At 44.9% G+C, this 22,665-nt stretch overlaps 2 protein-coding genes, 1 long non-coding RNA gene and 2 other non-coding genes across 10 annotated transcripts; 1 reads left to right on the forward strand and 4 right to left on the reverse strand.

The window, feature by feature from the left end:
* The first annotated feature begins 4,836 nt into the window (after positions 1 to 4,836).
* LOC136511739 (sugar transporter ERD6-like 4) lies at positions 4,837 to 12,190 on the forward strand. Its single transcript, XM_066505779.1, has 18 exons — positions 4,837 to 5,034; positions 5,141 to 5,533; positions 5,622 to 5,711; positions 5,971 to 6,030; positions 6,142 to 6,207; positions 6,981 to 7,046; positions 7,164 to 7,239; positions 7,383 to 7,447; positions 9,060 to 9,152; positions 9,611 to 9,691; positions 9,774 to 9,858; positions 10,095 to 10,141; positions 10,242 to 10,304; positions 10,381 to 10,440; positions 10,569 to 10,634; positions 10,715 to 10,774; positions 11,535 to 11,649; positions 11,733 to 12,190. The coding sequence occupies exons 2-18, from the start codon at positions 5,219 to 5,221 to the stop codon at positions 11,843 to 11,845; spliced, it is 1,521 nt and encodes a 506-aa protein (XP_066361876.1). The 5' UTR covers positions 4,837 to 5,034; positions 5,141 to 5,218; the 3' UTR covers positions 11,846 to 12,190.
* A 492-nt stretch (positions 12,191 to 12,682) lies between these two features.
* On the reverse strand, positions 12,683 to 14,633 carry LOC136512909 (uncharacterized). The gene is made up of 3 exons (XR_010773244.1): positions 14,514 to 14,633; positions 14,305 to 14,438; positions 12,683 to 12,760 (listed from the first exon to the last, which is right to left on the reverse strand). It is a non-coding gene; the product is annotated as an uncharacterized lncRNA (long non-coding RNA).
* LOC136514705 (U1 spliceosomal RNA) lies at positions 13,199 to 13,358 on the reverse strand. The gene has a single exon (XR_010773844.1). It is a non-coding gene; the product is annotated as a U1 spliceosomal RNA (small nuclear RNA).
* A 259-nt stretch (positions 14,634 to 14,892) lies between the features above and the next one.
* LOC136512908 (uncharacterized) lies at positions 14,893 to 18,038 on the reverse strand. 6 transcript variants are annotated; one of them, XR_010773243.1, is made up of 7 exons: positions 17,445 to 18,038; positions 16,755 to 16,863; positions 16,079 to 16,183; positions 15,954 to 15,995; positions 15,782 to 15,850; positions 15,640 to 15,695; positions 14,893 to 15,540 (listed from the first exon to the last, which is right to left on the reverse strand). XR_010773243.1 is itself a non-coding variant. In XM_066506918.1 (6 exons), exons 1-6 carry the CDS (start codon positions 17,729 to 17,731, stop codon positions 15,404 to 15,406), a joined length of 666 nt encoding a protein of 221 aa, XP_066363015.1. In that variant the 5' UTR covers positions 17,732 to 18,038; the 3' UTR covers positions 14,893 to 15,403. The 6 variants fall into 6 exon arrangements, 3 of the variants coding, with proteins under 3 accessions (XP_066363015.1, XP_066363014.1, XP_066363016.1); XR_010773242.1 differs by having other exon boundaries at positions 16,079 to 16,153; positions 16,755 to 16,943; XR_010773241.1 differs by having other exon boundaries at positions 16,755 to 16,943.
* A 1,270-nt stretch (positions 18,039 to 19,308) lies between these two features.
* Positions 19,309 to 19,468, reverse strand: LOC136514682 (U1 spliceosomal RNA). Its single transcript, XR_010773822.1, has one exon. It is a non-coding gene; the product is annotated as a U1 spliceosomal RNA (small nuclear RNA).
* Between the last annotated feature and the right edge of the window lie 3,197 nt (positions 19,469 to 22,665).

Here is a 22,665-nt window from a genome sequence, read left to right on the forward strand (position 1 = left end):
GCCGCCGTCTTCGCTTCCGCCTATGCTTCCGCTCACGCGAAGCCCTCAGGATGCCCTCAGGATGACAAGGATGACGGGTTCCCCGAGGTTCACAACGCCTTCATGATCTTTGGCGGGCCCTCGACGTGCCTCACGGCGCGTCAGCGAAAGAGGGAGCGCCGGGAGGTCTTCTCGGTCAAGGTGGCCACTCCCCGATACCTTGAATGGTCTCGGGAGGCGATCACCTTTGATCGGGATGACCACCCCGATTATGTCCCAAACCCCGGGCAGTATCGACTCGTCGTTGACCCTATCGTTGGCAACACCCAGCTCACCAAGGTGCTTATGGATGGAGGCAGCGGCCTCAACATCCTCTACATCAACACCCTAGAGCTCCTGGAGCTCGATCAGTCACGGCTTCGAGGCGGTGGCGCACCCTTCCACGGCGTCATGCCGGGGAAGCGCACGCGACCCCTTGGGCGCATCGACTTACCCGTCTGCTTCGGCACTCCCTCCAACTACCGCAAGGAGGTCCTCACCTTCGAATTGGTTGGGTTCAAGGGGGCCTATCACGCCATCTTGGGGCGCCCGTGCTACGCCAAGTTCATGGCAGTCCCCAACTACACCTACCTCAAGCTCAAGATACCGGGTCCCAACGGCGTCATCACTGTCGAGTCCACGTACGAGCATGCATACGACTGCGACATCGAATGCATCGAGTATGCCGAGGCTCTCGTGGAGGCCGAGACCCTCATCGTCAACTTCGACCAGCTTGGCAGCGAGGCGCCCGACACCAAGCATCGTGCCGGGACTTTTGAGCCCGCAGCGGTTGTCAAGCTCGTCCCGATCGACCCCGCTTGCCCCGACGGCCGAGCGCTGAAGGTCAGCGCCACCCTCGACAGCAAATAGGAAGCCGTGCTCGTCGACTTTCTCCGCGCGAACGTCGACATGTTCGCGTGGAGTCCCTCGGACATGCCGGGCATACCGAGGGAGGTCGCTGAGCACGCCTTGGACATCCGGGCTGGCTCCAGGCTGGTAAGGCAGCGCCTACGCCGATTCGACGAGGAGAAGCGTAGGGCCATCGACGAAGAGGTACAGAAGCTTTTGGTGGCCGGATTCATCAAGGAAGTGTCCCATCCAGAGTGGTTAGCTAATCCTGTATTAGTTAAGAAGAAAAGTGGCAGGTGGAGGATGTGTGTGGACTACACCAGTTTGAATAAAGCATGTCCGAAAGTTCCATTCCCACTACCTCGAATCGACCAAATCATCGACTCCACTGCGGGATGCGAAACCCTTTCCTTCCTTGATGCGTATTCCGGTTACCATCAAATCAAGATGAAAGAATTCGACCAGCTCATGACTTCTTTTATTACTCCATTCGGCATGTACTGCTATGTGACTATGTCGTTCAGCCTCAGGAACGCAGGGGCCACGTACCAGCGGTGCATGACCCAGGTCTTTGGCGAGCACATCGGGTGAACTGTCGAGGCCTATGTGGATGACATCATGGTCAAGTCTAGGAAGGCCAACGATCTCGTCGGCGACTTGGAAGTAGCCTTCAAGTGCCTCAGGGAGAAGGGTATCAAGCTCAACCCCGAGAAGTGTGTCTTCGGGGTCCCCCGATGCATGCTCTTGGGATTCATAGTCTCAGAGCGCGGCATCGAGGCCAACCCAGAGAAGGTCTCGGCCGTGACCAACTTGGGACCAATTTGAGACCTCAAAGGAGTGCAGAGGGTCATGGGATGCCTTGCGGCCCTGAGCCGCTTCATCTCGCGCCTTGGCGAAAAGGGCTTGCCTCTGTATCGCCTCTTGAGAAAATCCGAACACTTTTCTTGGACCCTCGAGGCCGAAGAAGCCCTCACCCAGCTCAAGGCACTGCTCTCTAATCCTCCCGTCCTGGTACCGCCAACTAGGGCAGAGGCCCTCTTACTCTACGTCGCCGCAACAACCCAAGTGGTCAGCGCGGCCATAGTGGTCGAGAGGCGGGAAGAGGGGCATGCTCTACCCATCCAACGACCTGTCTACTTCATCAGCGAAGTGCTCTCCGAGACCAAGACGCGCTACCCCCACGTCTAGAAGCTGGTTTACGCCATAGTCCTGGCTCGACGCAAGCTGCGTCACTACTTCGAGTCCCACCCGGTGACCATGGTGTCATCTTTCCCCTTGGGAGAGATAATCCAAAACCGGGAGGCCTCGGGTAGAATAGCCAAGTGGGCTGTTGAACTCATGGGGGAAGCCCTGTCTTTTGCGCCTCGAAAAGCAATTAAATCCTAGGTCTTGGCCGACTTTGTGGCTGAATGGACCGACACCCAACTGTCACCTGCTCAAATCTAGGCGGAATGCTGGACTGTGTACTTCGACAGGTCTCTGACGAAGACCGGGGCAGGCGCGGGTCTGCTCTTTGTCTTGCCCCTCGGAGTACACATGTGCTACATGATCCGGCTTCACTTCGCCGCCTCCAACAACGTGGCCGAGTACGAGGCCCTCGTCAATGGCTTGCAGATCACCATCGAACTTGGAGTACGGCGCCTCAACGTACGAGGCGATTCGCAGCTCGTCGTCGATCAAGTGATGAACGAGTCGAACTGCCATGACCCCAAAATGGAAGCGTACTGCAAGTTAGTACGTCGCCTAGAAGACAAGTTCAACGGCCTCGAACTCAACCACATTGCGCGAAGATTCAATGAGGCCGTGGACGAACTGGCGAAGATGGCGTCGGCACGGGCCCCGGTCCCCCCGAACATCTTTGCTAGAGACCTCCACAAGCCTTCCATCGACTACGTCTCGGCGGCGGAGGAGGGCCCACCGGTCGAGCCCATCAAAGGGCCCGAGGGCCCCTCTGCCACCGAGACCCCTGCGGCCGAGCCTGAAGTCATGGAAATCAACACGGAGCCTCCCAAGGCTAACCAGGGTATGGACTGGCGAGTCCCGTTCCTTGATTGCCTCGTTCGAGGAGAGCTTCCTGCAAACAGGACCAAAGCCCGACAGCTTGCGCGGCGAGCCAAAACTTACGTCCTCTGCAACGACGAGTTGCACAGGCGAAGCCCATCTGGCGTTCTCCAATGGTGCATCACCACTGAGGCAGGCCAAGCCCTACTTTGGGACTTGCACGCGGGAGCCTGCGGGCACCATGCAACGCCTCGGACGCTCGTCGAAAACGCCTTCCACCAAGGGTTCTACTGGCCAACGGCGGTTGCCGACGCCTCCAAGCTAGTACGCTCCTGCGAGGGATGCCAATACTATACACGGCAGACGCACCTCCCGGCCCAAGCCCTCCAAACCATCCCCGTCACATGGTCATTCGCCGTGTGGGGTCTGGACATGGTTGGGCCTCTACAGAAGGCCCTCGGGGGCTATACCCACTTGCTGGTAGCAATCGACAAGTTCTCCAAGTGGATCGAGGCTCGTTCGATCACTCGAATCAAATCCGAGCAAGCGGTGCTGTTCTTCACTGATATCATCCATAGGTTCGGGGTCCCAGACACCATCATCACTGACAATGGGACACAATTCACCGGCCACAAGGTCCTGACGTTCTGCGACGACCACCACATCCGTGTGCCCTGGTCAGCCGTAGGACACCCTAGGACAAACGGTCAAGTAGAACGTGCCAACGGCATGATCCTACAGGGCCTCAAGCCAAGAATATATAACCGGTTGAAGAAATTTGGCAAGAAATGGTTTGCCAAACTCCCATCAGTCATCTGGGGCCTAAGGAACACTCCGAGCCAAGCCACGGGGTTCACACCGTTCTTCCTGGTCTATGGAGCCGAGGCCATCCTCCCCACTGACTTAGAATACGGTTCCCCGAGGCTACAAGCCTACAACGAGCAAAGCAACCGCACCGCTTCCGTCAGATTTGGCTCTAACGGTGTCATACTGCGGGTGTGAAAAATAAAAAATACTCTCAGGTCTAAATATGCAATTAATTTTTTTGAGCATCTTAACCATCTCAAATTAAAAAACTCAAAACTAGAAAGTTGTAGATCTCGTCGAGATCTACAATATTTATATAAAAATTATCTTCAATCGATTTCGTATAAAAAATATGATTTTTCTAAGACATATTAATCATATCAAATCATATCTTTTTTTATGAAATTAAATGAAGATAATTTTTATACAAAAATTATAGATATTATTGAGGTTTATAACTTTCTAGTTTTGAGTTTTTTTTCATTTAAGCTCATTAAGATGCTCAAAAATTAATTACATATTTAGACCTAGGAGTATTTTGACTTTTTACACTCATGATTTAACACCGTTAGAGATAAATCTGACGAAAATGATGTGAAGGATAAAAAAGTTCATAGCAGTGGCACATGTAAGAACATAAAATGACTTATGTATAACAGGAATACTATACAACACATATGTTTTAGCGAAAAAAAACACATGAAATTTTTTCTCTCTCTCTATTTTCAACTGTCTTCTCGGTCACCGTCTGTCATTGTCTGCACGTTTGCTTGCTGCTGGCTGCTGCATACGTGCATGTGTGTGCATGAGCATGGGGGAAAGGTGATCTATACGAAGAGCCAGCAGAATGACCGCCCGTTCTATACATGTATACGCGTGCGGCTAGAGGATCTGTCCTTTTATCTTTGTATAGTAAAAAAATTATTTTTTATAATTTATGGATATATGATCTTATGATTTGTAATCTTCTAGAGTTTAAAGAAGACCGGAGGTTTCTGGATCTTAATTCTACGATACAGAAAAATTCATATGTTATAATTACTTTTTTTTTCACGGTAGACAGACTCATGTATAATTACTTTTTTTTAATGGCACGCGCGTAAAAGTCTCGAGGAAAAACGGAAGAAACCGAGACTAACTTCCCTGTCCGTCCGTCCGTGGTCCCTCTAATCTCTCCTCTCTGCAGACTGCAATCAAACTCCGGTCACAAAGGGCCAACCCCGGAGCGGCGGCGGGCGAAACGCGCGACGCAGCGCAGCGTAACACTAGGCCGCCGGTCCGCTCCACGGATCCTCCTCTCCCCTTCTCGCCGGAGATCCACCACCGGGGCGGCCTTTTTTCCCTTCCTCAATCAAGTCGGTGAGTAATCCCAGCTCGATTGCGTGGGTGGATTCCCTTCTCTCGACCAATCATTCAACCAGATCCAATTTCGTGCGCTGATCGGACTCTCCTTCTTCTCCGCCAGCGCTCGAGATCGACGGACGCTACTTGCAGCAATTCTTCGTTCGTTGCCGTGCGGCCGAGAAGAAAATAAGGCTCAGGCATGAGCTTTCGGGACCAGGAGAGTGGCGGGGAGGATGGGGGAAGGACGTCCTCCGCCACCGACCTGCGGAAGCCGCTCCTGAACACCGGAAGCTGGTACCGCATGCCGCCGGCGGGTGGCATGATGGGCTCGCGCCAATCTAGCCTCATGGAGCGTCTAGGCTCCTCTGCCTTCTCCCTGCGCGACGTCGCTATCTCGGCGACGCTCTGCACGCTCATTGTCGCTCTAGGTCCCATCCAGTTCGGTTTCACCTGCGGTTACTCCTCTCCCACGCAGGACGCCATCATTGCTGACCTCGGCCTCTCCCTCTCCGAGGTGACGTTGTTTTCTCGGTTGATGCGTTGCTTCCTTGTAATGGTTACACTTGCTTCATGCTGCTTGGCCGTGTCTTTTTTCTATGCAGTTCTCACTCTTCGGATCGTTATCAAACGTAGGGGCGATGGTAGGTGCCATCTCCAGTGGGCAACTTGCAGAGTATATCGGCCGCAAGGGGGTGAGACTACCATTTTACTTTGTGTCTGCTAGACCAGATCATGGAACACAATGCAATAGAACAGACTGAATCATCGTTTAAGCGTGCGCAGTATTGGTATTAAGTACTGTAGGAGGTTAAAAAGTGGCAGCTAGTTTAAGCGTGCACAGTATCAGTATCAATTACCGTAGGAGGTTAAAAAGTGTCAGCTTAGCTTTGTTACTGGGAACCTTGAAAGATCTGCTTGTGCACTGATTGAATTCTTTGGTTGGCCTTGCAGTCTCTCATGATTGCTGCAATTCCAAACATAATTGGGTGGCTTGCGATATCATTTGCAAAAGTAAGTTTTTAGCTACAGTCATTTTTCCATGCCCCTGCTGCTGATTTTCTTTGTTCATCAATATGATAATAATTTTTGTGTTTATTTACTTCTGATTTGGTGTATATTCAGGATTCCTCCTTCTTGTTTATGGGCCGTCTGCTAGAAGGATTTGGAGTGGGTGTAATATCTTATACAGTATGCAGCTCTTTTCTCCTCCCTCTTAGTAAAAACAAATTACTCTATACAGAAATAGTGGCATTTTCATGTTTATCGTCTTCTAACTGTTACAGATTACAGTTCTTTGGTATTTTTTAAAACAGAAAATTCTGCTTTTCATAATTCACGTCTTAAAAAGCCCATACAAACAAACAATCCCAAGCCCTGACGCATTCAAAACAAAGCAGTAAGCTCTAGTGGAAATGTAAACATACTAAGGCATATAGTTTGGTATGATGTAACAATATTAAATAACAAGTCAACTAACAAAAGTGCAAAGTTTATAGCTCTTAAATAAAAGGTTACTTCCTTAGGTAACATAACTAAATATTAATAATACTAGGCAAGAAAACTCATAAATCAAGGTCACTGACCCCTGTTCGGAATAATATGGTATGCTCATTTCACTGTCAAATGAGACTATTAGCACTTAGAAGTGACTGAAACCCTATGTCGAATACTGTTGCGGAATTGACTTCCTATATATACAATTTGTTGCATATTGTACAGTCAAGTTTTAATTTTCTATAAAGCCAGAATGATAATGGGTAAATTTCTTTGCATGGCAATAGCATACCTAGGTAGCCTTTCAACTCCAGTGTACCACTTGCTGGTGCAGGTTTTTGTGACAGGGCATTCCTGGTTAAACAATGCAGTTTTTAAGGACTTGTTAGCGACTTGGTTACTTATACTTTGATGTTTTTATGCCCAATGCTATCTTTATGATTGGAACTTCTATTTCATGGTTCCAGGTACCGGTTTATATTGCAGAAATTGCTCCTCAGGATCAGAGGGGAGCTCTTGGTTCTGTCAATCAGGTAGTTTTTTTTAGTAGTGAACGACAACAGTTTCATTATCGTTATTCATGTGTAGCATTTCTTCTGATCTGTCAATGTTGTTGTCAACTTCGAACCAATCCATAATTTCTTTTACAGCTCTCCGTCACAATTGGTATATTGCTTGCCTACCTGTTTGGCATGTTTGTTCCCTGGAGAATTCTTGCTGTTCTAGGTATGATGTAAAACTTTAGTCCATTGGTTTAGTATATGAAACGGCAATATGCTACATAGCACCCATCAGTTGACTGTTTCCGTTGTTTTATTTGTACAAAATCATCTTCCTAACTACTTTTCTGTTACTTCTACATGTTTTAGGCATTTTACCTTGTTCAATCCTGATTCCTGGACTGTTCTTTGTCCCTGAATCCCCAAGGTGGCTGGTAAGTATTCCATGGTATTATCTTTTCATAGCATTGAAAAGGAGGTAAGGAGGTAAGGCGATGGGACCGGATGGTATCCCAATCGAGGTGTGGAGATGCCTCGGGGACATAGCTGTAGTATGGTTAACCAAGCTGTTCAACCATATTTTTCGATCGAACAAGATGCCTGATGAGTGGAGGAGAAGTATATTGGTACCGATCTACAAGAATAAAGGGGATATTCAAAGTTGTACAAATTACCGGGGAATTAAGTTGATGAGCCATACTATGAAGCTATGGGAGAGAGTTATCGAGCATCGCTTAAGAGCAATAACGCGGGTCTCTATGAACCAATTTGGTTTCATGCCCGGAAGGTCAACCATGGAAGCCATTTTCTTAATTAGACAAGTTATGGAGCGGTATAGGGAGAAGAAGAAGGACCTACATATGGTTTTTATTGACTTGGAGAAGGCTTATGATAAAATACCAAGGAATGTTATGTGGTGGGCTTTGGACAAACATAAAGTCCCAACGAAGTACGTCGGGCTCATTAAGGACATGTACAGCAATGTTGTGACTAGAGTTCGAACAAGCGATGGAGACACGGATGACTTCCCGATTAGGATAGGACTACATCAAGGGTCAGCTTTGAGCCCTTATTTGTTTGCTTTAGTAATGGATGAGGTCACAAGGGACATACAAGGGGACATCCCTTGGTGTATGCTTTTCGCGGACGATGTAGTGCTAGTTGATGAAAGCCGGACAGGAGTGAATCAGAAACTGGAGTTATGGCGGGAGACTTTGGAGTCCAAAGGTTTTAGACTTAGTAGAACTAAAACTGAGTATATGAGATGTGACTTCGGCACTACTACTCGGGAGGAGGAAGATGTTAGTTTGGAAGGTCAAGTAGTGCCTAGGAAGGATACCTTTCGATATTTAGGATCAATGCTACAGAGGGACGGGGATATTGATGAAGATGTTAGCCATAGAATTAAAGCAGGGTGGATGAAGTGGCGGCAAACGTCTGGTGTCCTATGTGACAAAAGGGTACCACAGAAGCTAAAAGGCAAGTTTTATAGGACGGCGATTAGACCTGCTATGTTGTATGGTGCAGAATGTTGGCCTACGAAAAGACGACATATTCAACAGCTAAGTGTCGTGGAAATGCGTATGTTGCGTTGGATTTGCGGTCATACAAGAAGGGATCGAGTTCGGAACGATGATATACGTGAGAGATTAGGGGTAGCATCAATTGAAGAAAAGCTTGTCCAACACCGGTTGAGATGGTTTGGACATGTGCAACGGAGACCTCCAGATGCACCGGTGCGTAGTGGAATCCTAAGTCAGGATAGTAACGTGAAGAGAGGCAGAGGAAGACCGAAGTTGACTTGGGTAGAGGCAATAAAAGGAGACTTGAAAGGATGGAATATACCCAAAGACTTAGCCTTAGATAGGAGTGCTTGGAAGACAGCTATTCACGTGCCTGAACCTTGATTGCTTCTGTTGGGTTTCAACTCTAGCCTACCCCAACTTGTTTGGGACTTAAAGGCTTTGTTGTTGTTGTTGTTGTTGTTGTTGTATCTTTTCATAGCATTAATGGCAGGACCTGAGTACAACAGATTGTTTGTTTCAGGCAAAAATGGGGAAGATGGAGGATTTTGAATATTCACTGCAAGTTCTGCGAGGATTTCAGACGGACATAACAGCAGAAGTAAATGAAATAAAGGTAATCAATAGTGGAATTCCAGTTTAGCTATAATAGAGATAGAGATATACATTTTTTCCTCAGACACGCAGGAGAGCTGTGTACTTACAAACATACACATACAACACACTCAGTCCAACATTTTAGTTTTAGGAAGACGAACACGCCCTTATACAGAATAAAACTCGACCACGACCTAAACTCAACTACACCTAGTGCAAGGGACATGAGATGAGATAAGAAATACTTCGAGCCGCTGGCATTGGAGATGCCCCATCAAAAACACACCGATTACGATGACACCACAAGGTCCAGGCTCCAAGATAGATATATATTTCGTTAATCTTGTTCTCAATGGTACACTGGTGCAGCTGTCAATGCGTTGCTCTCAGAAGCTGGTGTAGAATTTCTCTTATTTTTTGCAGTATAATGTACCATAGGAGATGTGAATTACATAGTTATCTTCCATTTTCACACAGAGATCAGTAGCATCATCAAGGAGGAGGACAACCATAAGATTTGCTGATATCAAGCAGAAGAGATACAGTGTTCCCCTTGTGGTTGGTGCCTTGCTATTTGTTACTCTCTGTTTACATATTAATGTTTACTCTTTTGCAGTTTTGCTAATTGGCTTGTTTTTAGATAGGAATCGGTCTCCTTGTCCTGCAGCAGCTAAGTGGTGTCAATGGCATTCTATTTTATGCTGCAAGCATCTTCAAAGCTGCTGGTACATTCTCCAAAACACGGTCAATCTCTGTTTCTAGATTCTAATGCAATTGAGATATGCTTTCTGGCTTGCATATTTTGGAACTTGTCCAGGAAATGAAAGTTACCTTGTTTCGGTTCGATTCATGCTTTGTATGGATACCACAATGCTTCATTTAATATGTAAAAAAGGGGAAGAACAGTTCTAGAACCTAGACTTCCAAATCTGTTATCTTACTGAATTCTCTTCCTGAACAGGTATTACAAACAGTAATCTAGCAACCTTTGGTTTGGGGGCTGTTCAGGTATATTTGTTTTAAAGTTGTTACGTCCCTTGTTTCTTGGACAAACTTTGAGCAGATGTGGGCTTGGCACTGCATACTTAATGGGATCTTATCATTTCAGGTGATTGCTACTGGAGTGACAACCTGGTTGACTGACAAAGCTGGTCGAAGGCTTCTTCTCATTGTTAGTTTCCAACTTTCCATCAGAATTGTTTATTGGACATGATTATCCAGTTATGTTAATTGAGCTGTCTTTTCAGATTTCTACCACAGGAATGGTCATTACTCTTGTTATTGTTTCTGTGTCATTTTTTGTGAAGGTAATGTCACTTAAAAAATAGTAGCATGCTATTGTTTACAGCGCACTCTACCGAAATAATCGTATTGCTTAAAGTCTATCGACATTGTCATTCCTTTCTGAAACATTCTTGCTTCAATTCTGGAACAGGACAACATAACTGCTGGTTCTCACTTATACTCTGCAATGAGTATGCTTTCACTGGCTGGACTTGTGGTTAGTCGCAGTACTATTACATATTATTTGTTCCCCTTGTTGAGAGAAGCTTGTTTGAGGCCTTATTTTTTGCTCTCCAGGCATTTGTGATTGCATTTTCTCTTGGCTTGGGAGCAATTCCCTGGATCATTATGTCTGAGGTATAGTTTACTCTTGCTTTTTATATTATACAGAGCTTTTAATTCACTAATGTTTCTTTGCTTTTTTATCTTTATGTAATTATTATGAGTGCCACTTAGCACTTTTGCTCCGAGTCCCCAGCTTTGAATTTCATGCACTCTGAGATACTGCAACCCCAAATCCACAACCTCTCAACATAGCTATAGCTTTTTAAAATGGTGCAAACTCTTGTTATTTATAAACTGTAGTTGCTCCTTCAAATTGCATGGGAAACTGCATTATTTTCTCTAGCCAGAGGACAGCTATGCCTACCTCAAAATACTGAAACTAGCAGGGAGCCCCGCGCTTTGCGCGGGCAATAGTGGTGAAAAAAAGGTTTGTATTGCGTTTAAAAAAAATATGTATAGGGTGGTAGTGCTTATTAACGGGTGTAGTACTGTTCACCGTACCCGTTAGTGTTTTAAAAAAACACCGACGTTGTTACTGGTTATGAAACACGTTACTGTACCCCCGACCCGTTACTGTTTATAAAAACCGTTACTGTTCATTGCGCGTTGCCTGTTACCGGAACAGTGATATGTGAGAGCGGTCGGAGATCCCAGGCTGCACGTCTTTTATAGATATGTATAGATTACCTCATTGAGTAGTTATTAATTAAAACACGAATGACAGCGAGCATCTTATCTAGCTGCCCAATGTGCATGCGTAATGAAATGCCTAGAGATACTGCATCTGCAAACTTGAAGGGAGATTTTTGAATTTACGTTGTTTTCCTTTCAGATTCTTCCTGTTAACATCAAGAGCCTTGCTGGAAGTGTTGCGACCCTGGCGAACTGGCTGACAGCATGGGCCATTACAATGACGGCAAGCCTAATGTTGAACTGGAGCAGTGGAGGTCTCTTTCTTTGTCCTTCCCTCCCTTCAAGAACGTGTTTTCCCTTGCGACATTGGGATCTTACCATGTCTTGTTTTGCTCAGGAACCTTTGCTATCTATGCTGCTGTGTCTACCATGGCCCTCATTTTCGTGTGCTTGTGGGTGCCGGAGACCAAGGGAAGGACGCTAGAGGAAATCGCATTCTCATTCCGCTGACATGTCATGATCTAGGTATCAGAAGCCACCATGTGTTATTTGAGTCATGCCGCAGGGCCATTCAGTTCATGGATTCTGCAGCGATCTTGCAGCCAGTCTTTGCTTGAATGTACCATCTTCAGTGTTCATATGAATGTACATTGTACAATACGAGGCCATAGCAGAAGGCAAGTGTGTTTATATATGTATAAGGTACGATGGAATAGTAGCAGAAGGCACTCAACCCTTGCACGGCTTGCGGAGGGGAGCAATTTATTTGTTGTATTCATCAGCTATAATATGTCCGGTTCAATACCGGGCACACGTTAGAATTTTGAAACAATAAATTTTAAGCAAATTTGTACCCGTGGTATTTGCAGTGCTGCCAGCTCCATGCGTCTGCCTGCATGCGGTTGGAGTCACTGATCATGAACTAGACATGGATCCTAAATATGTAGGCATGATTTTGTTTTTGAAAGAAGTAATTTTATTCTGCAACCTTGGCATGATAATGCAGCGGCAAACTTAACTGGTGAGGGGAAACCGGAATTGTGTACCTTTTGAAGTGTTGTTTGAAATCGGCGTCAGACTCGCGCCAGGCGTCACCATCTCTGTCGACTACCATCTCAGCGGCGGCGATGGCGGACACCGGACAGCAGGAGCTTCATCCGCCGCCGCGTCTGCCTCCCCATGCCGTTGGCGCCTTCATGCGAAGCCTTGGCGTGCGATGCATGGTTGTGTGTAAGCCGTGGCATGTGAGGTCATCTCCGTCGACCTCAGATGGTGGACGCGGGACGGCTGTGGTTTCATCCGCCGCCGTGTCTGTCTCCCCATGCCGTTGGCATCTTCATGCGAAGGCGGAGATCAGGAATCCATGCGTTGCTCACCGTGCGTCCGTGCCCAGTCAACACTCTGCAGGCCACCAACTTCGGAACCCTGTTGTGGCAAGCGAAGCACGGTCAACTTCACTAACCATGCGACTGCGAGAAAAGGCCCTTCAGGTCCAACTCAGCTGGAGGAAAGCAACTCAATGTCTAGTCTGTTTGGCCCGTCGGCTAGACATTTTGTTTCTTTTCTTTTGCGAAAAAGTTTAGACATTTTGTTGAACCCAAAACTAGGAAACCGAAGCAAAAAATTAATAACAAAAAAAATCTCATCATTAATAATAATGGTAATAAAAATAATATGAAAATATAATAAAATATCATACTTATTATTGTTAATAACAATAATTAATTAACTATTAATAACAAAAATTAATTAATTATTAATAACAAAAGGTAATTAATTAACTAGTTATTATTAATTAACCATTAGTTAATTATTAATTTTAATAATTAATCAAAACAAGAAAAACTTAATAATTAGGATTGGTAGGGGCTGCGCAGACGCGTACCCCCTTTGACATAAATTATGACGTCTACTCTCCTACTTGGGGAGATGGTAAGCCAGCACTCCTCCCAAGTGCAATAGAGACAGCTAACTTAGGCCCATGGCTCTTCTTATCAACCATAGACCCCGTCCAGGTAAGTATGGATCAAGGTTGCACATGTGGTTCACTTTGTAGTCCTTCTCAAAAGGCAAGCAAGATTGGGAAACCGATATGGGACTAATTAACTATACTAAACCCCTGTCATGTCCTCCCTGCAGTGCAGGGACGCTAAGCACCCAGAAACTAATACTACTAGTATATTGTCCGTGCTAACGCTACGGTATCGTCTAGAAAAAATAATTCACTATGGCTGCCACTATGTATGTTTGGAAGGGATTATGCTGGTAGAAAATTACAAACGACGATGACTTCATGTAGTTTGAGATACCATGGTTCATACATGGATTGTTCAATTTACAAACAAACAAAAACACCTAATTTTAGATGGTAATAAGTCCTACTACTCGAAGGGTGGGTTCAACTGACAGTGATTCTTACAACTAAACCATTTGAAGACATACACCACAAAGAAGCACTTAAATTTCTGTCACTATTATCCTTACAACACATATACCATAAGAAATTAGAAGTTTAATTCAGGTCAATGACCTGGAAGGCCAAACAGAAAACAATCCTTAAGACAATGAATAGCTTGGCGTATGCAGCATGCAAAGACTTACTTTTGTAGTTATTACCGATGCTGGAGTTCTCCATCAAACTTTGCTACAAGCTGACATAATTTGGCTAGTGTACCTCGAATGCAGGGACTGAACTCTTCAGCTATCAGCAGTACTATGAAGGGCACTAAGAACTTTTGGTACAAACAATCTCTTACTCCATACATCAATTTTATCATCCGGATCACTTTGAAATACAAAGAACAGCGGTGTCAAAATTTTATTCATCCCTTGTGTGCATCTTATTCCACCATTCATCTTGACAGAGATTAACAATACATTTTTTAAAGACTCCTTGTAAGAAAAATAAAAGAGAAGATAGGACAGGGATCGGACAACAGTGTTTAAACTCAGTGTGTGTGAAGATTTACCTGATTGGACTGTGCCATCATTATCACTTTCATCACCTTTACCATCGACCTCTGATTCTGAACCTTTATCCTCTACCTCTGCGCTCTGCATGATTATCCTCTCCCTCACTCTCTGAACAGTCTTCGCCACAATCCTACAAGGTCAGGCATTAGGTTCAACTTCAACCACAAACCTTAAGACTTCTAATGTATGGGGCAGATTATATTACATATGGTGCTAGAACACTGCTGTCCAGAACCAATAATGGTGCACACAACTCATTGGCAAGAGCCCTCACAAATCTCTCGCGGTAGAGTTTAGTCCCTGCATTATAGCAACCAAGAAAAATCTCAACATCCATATAAGCAGATGGAAACATAAGCTCCATTCTCGACCAGCACCTGGCAAGCTCTGGAGCAATATCCTCCCACTGGAGGACTGCAGCCCTGACTCGTACTCCAGAGCTACATCCTTGTGCCGCAGGTGCGATGCCACGCACTCGCTCAGTAGCTGCCTCGCATTCTGACTCACAGGACAAAGGACACAATGCATCTGAGTTAACCTCGTCATGCACAAAACAACAAACAGGATAATGCCCATGCTAACGCTACGGTAAAACCCAAAACATGATCGAATTCATGTGATAATTTTCATATGTACACTTTTCAGATAAACTAACATAATTACAACAACAACAATAACAAAGCCTTTAAGTCACAAACAAGTTGGGATAGGCTAGGGTTGAAACCCATCAGAAGCAATCAAGGTTCAGACACGTGAATAGTTGTCTTCCAAGCACTCCTATCTAAGGCTAAGTCTTTGGGTATATTCCATCCTTTCAAGTCTCCTTTTATTGCCTCTACCCAAGTCAACTTCGGTCTTCCTCTGCCTCTCTTCACGTTACTATCCTGGCTTAGGATTCCACAAATATAATTCCCAACTTTTTACACTGCACCTACAGCTCAATGAAATGTCCTTTGCCTCAGCAGAGCAAAGCTCCATACTGGATATATATACATAAAGCTCTCAAGCTCATGTGAACACATTATTTACAAGCACAGTGGTTGTTTAAACGAACTTAGTGCATCTCTGGTGGCAGCGAGGCCTTGGATAGGATATTCAGCCTGCTGGTGCTTCTAGCATCCTTGTGACGCGAATCCAAGTGTCATTCTTCCTTGTCTGCAACTCAGGGACGGCGCTGACCTGGAACGAGTGCAGATCAGGCCCAGCAGGATCAAGCCTCCAGTGATCAGTCCCTACAGGCAACAAGGCACAACAAAAGAAAATTATTCAACCCAATGCTCACTGAAGCAAAACCACAAACAGCTGAAAGATGAGAGCAGATAGATGCCCACCGTCCAGCTGCAGAGCACAATGTTGATTCATATATACCCATCGATTCCCAATGTACCTGCAGATTAGCACAATGAAGAAGTTGATCCACAGCTCAAACCAACTACCTTTATGTACATCTACTAAAATTTAGACAGTTCGTACCAAAAGAAGGGCTCTTCCACTCTTATCCATGAGAAGGGGCCCAAAGAATGGATCCTGCAATTCCTGTTCCTGCAAAACATAACTGTTATCTCAGCGTTACAAGGTTTGGTGTACTAATGCATGGAACAGAAATAAAATTAGGCAAAAGGTAACCAGAGCTCATCATTATTACCTTACTTTTGAGATCAAAGAGCTGATCAAGTAACATTTGATTCTGCAAACATATCAACCCTTGTCAAATGCAAGCCAAAACAGTGTACTGTAAAAATATATAAACCACACAGTCAGGTTTTCTACCTTTTTGACCTGATATGCTTCAGAGATACCTCTAGGTTCTCCACCGCACCGGGCTCCCACGACGCCCGCCGCCGGCTGGGGAACAACAATGGAGGAAACAGATCTCTAAGGAATAAGGATAACATAGTAAGAAAAACCACATGATAAAAGATGCACCAAGGGTACAACTACTGCATACTGAATAAGATTACTGTTTACTAATGACCAATTTTATTTGATGAACTGATAGTATTTTTTAATGCTCAAACTTCTAACAGATTAAGACTGAACAATCGACAACTTTGATATTTTTAGAAGAACAAGAAAATCTGAAACACAATTTTATTTATTTTATGTGCAGCTACATGTCCTAAATCCTAACCATACAGCACTTCATATTGATACACAGGTGTAGGTACGAATTCATTAGTAACAAAACATTCGAACACTCTGCATCATGAATCAGGGATCACTGTAGAAGAGTATGCTTCCAATCTAAATGTATCACAACACAAACTGATTTTATATGGACTGCCAATTGTGCACCACTAAGATACACGAGGAAGACATTTCATGATTCACGGTATAAAATGGGCAAACAAATAAAACATAGAGAATACCCCACGGAAACAGGAGAAAGTCCCCTATTAACGGCAACTTGTAAACACCACTTTAACCAAAATGGATCAGGACTAACCTAATAATTTTAAGCGGAATCTCTTGTACAAATGACTTGAAGTATCAACTTTGAAGAATGGTCAGCTAAGCAACAAACACTACAGGAGTTCATATGCTGCCAGCAGATCCTGAGAAAATTTCAGCGGGTCAAGAAAACCATCATTTGGGCACGCCAACTCAGAAATCTCCTTCAAAGCTTCTAATGCTTCTGAAAAAAGCAACATGGGTAAAATTCTTTTATAGTAGATGAAAAGATACATGTTCTCTTTCCAAGAAAAGAGAGTTCAGGCCTTCAAGAGATTTGTGTTCTAATCTCATGAGATAAGCAACTATGATGAAAGAACTGCAGTAAATTTGAAATAACGATGAATAAATAAACATACAAAGATGCAAAAGGGAGTTGGTGAACAGTCTTGTTCTAACCAATTTACTAAATAGAGACACTACATGGGTAAAGTCAAATTCCAATTTGCAAATTTCAAGCAGGCAGCAGCCTACTCCAAGTGGTTTGTGTCACAAACATTCAGTTTCATCGCATGCACTACAAATTGGTTTGGTCAAATTTCACACCTTCAAAGCAAATTGGTACTGCTATGCTATTACTACCACACCCAATCTAATTCCATTGCTAAACATGACTGTTCCGAAGAAGTGATCCTAACTTTACCCACAAAACGAAATCGAAAATGGCAACGCTCCAGACGCCTACCTCCTCGACACCCCAGCAAAGCAATGGACGAGGACACCGTCTTGATGACCGACGTGGACGCCGTCTCGGAGGGGGCCTAGGAAGGGGAGGCGGAGGAGGACGTGGCGAGCGTCGGAACGGCCGCCCCGTGGCGGCGCCGGCGGCAGGGGAGGGGCCGCCGCGGCAGACAGGGCCGGCGCCCATCGTGGGGAAACGGGTCGAGATCGGATTACGGTTCCGCCCCGAGCGGCGGCGATTCGGCGCGGATCGGGGAGGGGCGCGCCGGATTCAGACGGGGGTGCCGGCATTCGGGCGAGCGGAGGGAGGAGCAGCGCGAGCGAGCGAGCAGCGCGGTCGGAGGGAGGAGCTCCGCCTGTGGCAGCGTGGTGCCCGGCCGTCCGGGCGTCCAGCGCTCGCGGCCTCACGCTCGGCGCCTAGTAGCCTGCGCGGCTGCGCCCCTGCCCATCTACCGCCCGGAGCGGCAGCGCGTCTGCGGATCGGCGGTGCCGCGGAGGCTGCAGGCGGTCTGCCGCACGCGCCGGCACGCCCTACCCCTGCGCCCCTTCGCCCGCCTCGACACTCGGGGGTTTTTTTTTTTTTTGGCGTCTTTCTTTGTTCCCCGTAGATAGCGGGGTTCGAACCTGGACTCTCGGGGTTGGGTTTGCGGATGCCGCGCGCTGAAGCACCGGCAGATGGCGGCCGGAACCCGAACGGCTGCCACCTCCCCAGATTACGTGGCTCCGATATCGGCGCCGACGTATTTGGCGCCGAGCTGGACACTACGTATTCTAACGTTGAGCCACCGGCCACGTCAACGTCATCTAGAATGGCCTGCTGTGTACGGCTAGGCACCTCGAAGCCAAAATATATGGCGTCGAGACGTGTTACATCGGCACTATGAGTCACATCGGCGTCATGAGTCCTGGCGCCGACCCCTAGAGTCCAAAGATAAGTTTACGTCTCACAGTAAGTCAAACGTAAATTTTCTTCAAAAAAATGTCAAATTGTAAAAAATTAGGTATACTGGGTACTAGGGCCCGTGAGGGTGAGGGGTCTCGGTCGCCGGGGGCAATTGCAGATCAACGAAGGAGAACGGTCGGATACGGCTAAGCAAGGAGAGATGATGAGTGGGAGTTAATCTGGTGTGTATGTTTTTAACATGGTTTATTTCTGTGTGTGTTTTGTGGGATGGACGTAGTTTAGTTTGTTACCGTAGAGGTGGGATTTGTTTGGTGACCGTAGGATAATTTAAAGTAGTATATTATATGGGTAAAGATAAAGAAAAGATAAAGATAAAGATAAAGATTCTGTCATAAAATAAGGCCTGGGCTGGGTAAAGCCCCTGTTTTGTATTCTCCTCCCTTCGGCCTGATTGACGAACAAGCCGAAGACATGGGTTTTTTCAAGCACGAATGGGCCAAAATAGTTGCCCCAATTGACCAACTAAAAAAAAGAAGTTGGGAGCATCAGTCCAGAGAGCAACTCAATGCCTAGTTTGTTTGACATGTTCCGTGACGACACATTTGTAGAACTCAAATTCGGAATCCACAAGCAGCAAACAAAGTTCAGAATTGTGAGATTTCTTGCTTGTCTCCTTAAGTTCCATTGTTAGCGGAAATCGATGTAGAATTATAGGGCTCCATTGTTAATCTCCAAGTTCCAGTGTTAGTGGAAATCGACGTAGAATCCTAGTGCTTCATTGTTAATAATATAAGTTGGGCACAGATGGATAAACTTTATTCTATCATGCAAAACACCTATAATTTGAGTAAGAGAAAAGAAAACATACAACAACACTATATATTATATACTAACAAGTCTCAATCATATACTTACTAGAATAAAATAATTATAATTATAATTACAAAACTTAATCTTATATTGATAGGGGCCGCACGAACACGTACCCCTGGACTATAAATTATGACGTCCACTCTTCTACTTGAGAAGATGCTAAGCTAGCACTCCTCCCAAAGTGCAATGGAGGCTGCTAACCTAGGCCATTGCTCTTTTTGATCAGCAATTGACCTCGCCCAGGTAAGTAAGGTTCAAGGTTGATGCGGGAGTTATTTTGTACTCCCTTCTAGGCGCACGCAAGATTAGGGGACTAATCTGATGTTACTGATACCTGTCTGTTTCTGAGCGAGACGAAGCCGCCCATCTCATGCAATGCGTTTATTAGGCCACGTCAGATGAGTTCCTAGAGGTGATGGTGCCTAGAGGCACGGAGCTGCCTACTGGAATTTGGGTATGGGCTGGTACGGGGGTGTACAGTTCTCAAGCCGACTTGCAGAGATCTCTCTCATACACCCCGCCGGATCTTCTCTGCCTTCGCAGTTACGAGCAGTTTCGTAAAAAATGAATCGATTTTATGTGAAATTCCTATGTAATTTCTATAAAATTTATGTGTTCCAAAGGTGCTCTATAAATAATACAATCCTCTATTAGTTGTGTGAATACTTATAGCATATGTATCAGCCTACTTATATACAGTGCGCGGAGCCACAGGGTGCGAGACCGGCGGCAACGGGTTTACGTAGTCGTATGTATACGCCGTATTCGTAAAAAAAAATCTAGATCGCATTACGCCATCACGGGAGGATGCGGCCCACGCGGCAATAGGCAAGTCCAGGTACGTGATGTTTCCGGTTCTAATTAATTAATCTATAATCTGAACATGAGGACTGAGGACACGCACACCGCCTGACGGCTGAACCCCTAACGCACAGATGCCCTGGTGCCCTGCCGCAGTGCCACTGCCGCCCTCCGCCCTGGACGCTGGATTGGATCGGAGGCCGCTGTCCATGTCTCATCTCATCTGTAGTCTGCACGGCCACACAACAGTAAGGCTTACCGTCTTAATTCGCTATTTCATTTAGGTAAAATTTAATCTTTGCTCTTCGGTGTCTTCTGCTCTTCATCTTTCTACAGAAAATTGTCGTTTATTTTTCATAGCTATTTGCTAACATCACAAATAGCAAATTGTTTAATTATTTAGCAATGTGTTTTTTTAATATTTATGCAGCTATGAAAAGAAACTCGGATATTGCATCTCTTTATTTTAAGTGCTTTACCAACATATGTAGGGTAGTAAAAAATAGAATTTAACCCGTTTATGCTTACTATAACTAGTTATTTCGGTTTTCTATCCGCTGCTTTAACTACAACACTAGCTCTATTTATTGGCTTGCTTATTTGAAATGAATTGAATGAATAGAAGGATCTTTCTTTTGGATTGGATTCCTGGTATTCTAGACTTTTAACTATCAGTATGACTTTTTAACTGTTTATATTGTAAAGCGTTGAATAAAATAGCCAGAAAATAGCATTATAAGTCAGTGGTACCCTTTTATGCCTATATTTCAATTATCAGTATGACTTTTGAACTATATATATTCTATTTAGTGGATGGTTTCAACTTAATCCATGAATTTAAGCCTTATCGTGTTACTTAGTGCATATATACCGAATCACGTTGTCAATTTTTATAATTATTACTGAATTGCTATAATAGATTTACCGAATTGGATATGAAAATTTTTGGACGGCATACCCTAAACTAAAATCCTGGATTCGCCACTCCTTATAGCCCACCTATAACCATTCACTGTACTTACTCTTAGCACAACTTTACTGTATAAGGATAAGTCAAACAATATAAAAAGAGCTATTTCCTCAGTCTAAAATAAGTGCAATTCTATATTTTTTTATTGGATAAATCAATAATAAAAAATTACATATACTTAGCCCCGTTTGGCAGGGCTTCTCTACCGACTTCAGGAGCCGTTGGAGCCGTTTTCTGCCAAACGGGGTAAAGTGAAGTGGTTTCACTAGTGAAGCCCCTAAAAACATGCTCTCACAGTAATTTTGGGTGGGATGGAGCAAAAAAAAGTGGCTTCTCCTGGCTCATCCCCCAGGCCCCTAAAAATTATGGTAGAACCGTCTAATCTAATGCCCTTCCAAGAGTATTTGTCTTCCATTAGACACTAAGTACCCAAGAGAGTGCACTAAATCGTGATGTTCCGTTGAGCACACCCCAAGGAAGAATTTGAAAATCCATATTCTTCCATCAGGATCATAAATGAGAGAATAAAGTTTACAACATTCTTAATAATTTCTTACATCACTTTATTACAACGTCAGAGTACTTAAGCAAGTTGAATGCAATAGCGAAATTAAGACAATTTTACATGTAAAAAAGTTTATACATTTTAGGTTTACATTTTTATCTTGCAGCGGAGAACAACATATGATTAGAATTACAGCGGAAATAAAGATTAAGGGTGAATCATAAAAAAAATTAAAAACTTTTAGTAAGGGTTATAAATAAACACTATGGTCGTAGCATGAAAGGAATCCTCTCTGAGCCCACCAGGAGTTTTCCACACACAAACGTCATCTACCATCCATCGGTCACCTGCAACAGGGGGAATAAAACCCTAAATACTCGATTGTACTCTACAAGACTAACCTGACAGGAGGAAAATAAAAGACTCAAGGATATGCAAGGCTTATTTGGCTTGTGGGTTATTGCATCTATGGAAGCATTATTAAACGTGCATCCTTATATTAAATTTTCTTAGCAATCATCATTAGTCCATTAACTATCCATTCTATGTAAGCACATATGCTACTTTCAAGCAGGTGGTAAGCAATCAGAACTATTTTACCACGTTTCATATTCTAGTTCTTACTATGGTGCTAGACCATAGCCAAGTCGGTATCGTCTCACAGAAAACGGCGATTCGTGAATCAATGTATTCCAACTGGGTACCCCGAAACACACGCCCCGTTTGTACCCCAGGCACAAATAAGACCAACCCATTTCACTTTTGTCGAGGGGTCCAGGTCCCCGTCCAAACTTGGACTCCAAGCCCCCACACTTGAGACCCGGTCTCAGCATGGTGCTTAGACCTCCACATTTCCCCGCCTCCAATCAGTCGGTCCGGAAAGAGCCAGAACCCACGATAAGAGCACAACGAGCCTTCCTGCTCCCATAAGTAGGTATGTGCTCATGATAATAAGTTTGTGACCTGACTATAATCCACAGCAACGGACGGTCCTCAATCGACACAGGCGGAACAAGTGCAATCCTAGCCTCGCTCGAATGCCTAACCAAGTCCAGATACAAAATACCATTCTGCCTGGTCTTCAATTATACTCCATATCTATTCCATGTGATAGTAATATAATAACAACAATAATATCTTTCCTATCTCTCGCGAGTGACAGGTAATCACTC

Source organism: Miscanthus floridulus, chromosome 16 (assembly GCF_019320115.1).
Source record: "Miscanthus floridulus cultivar M001 chromosome 16, ASM1932011v1, whole genome shotgun sequence".
Taxonomy (NCBI): Eukaryota; Viridiplantae; Streptophyta; class Magnoliopsida; order Poales; family Poaceae; genus Miscanthus; species Miscanthus floridulus.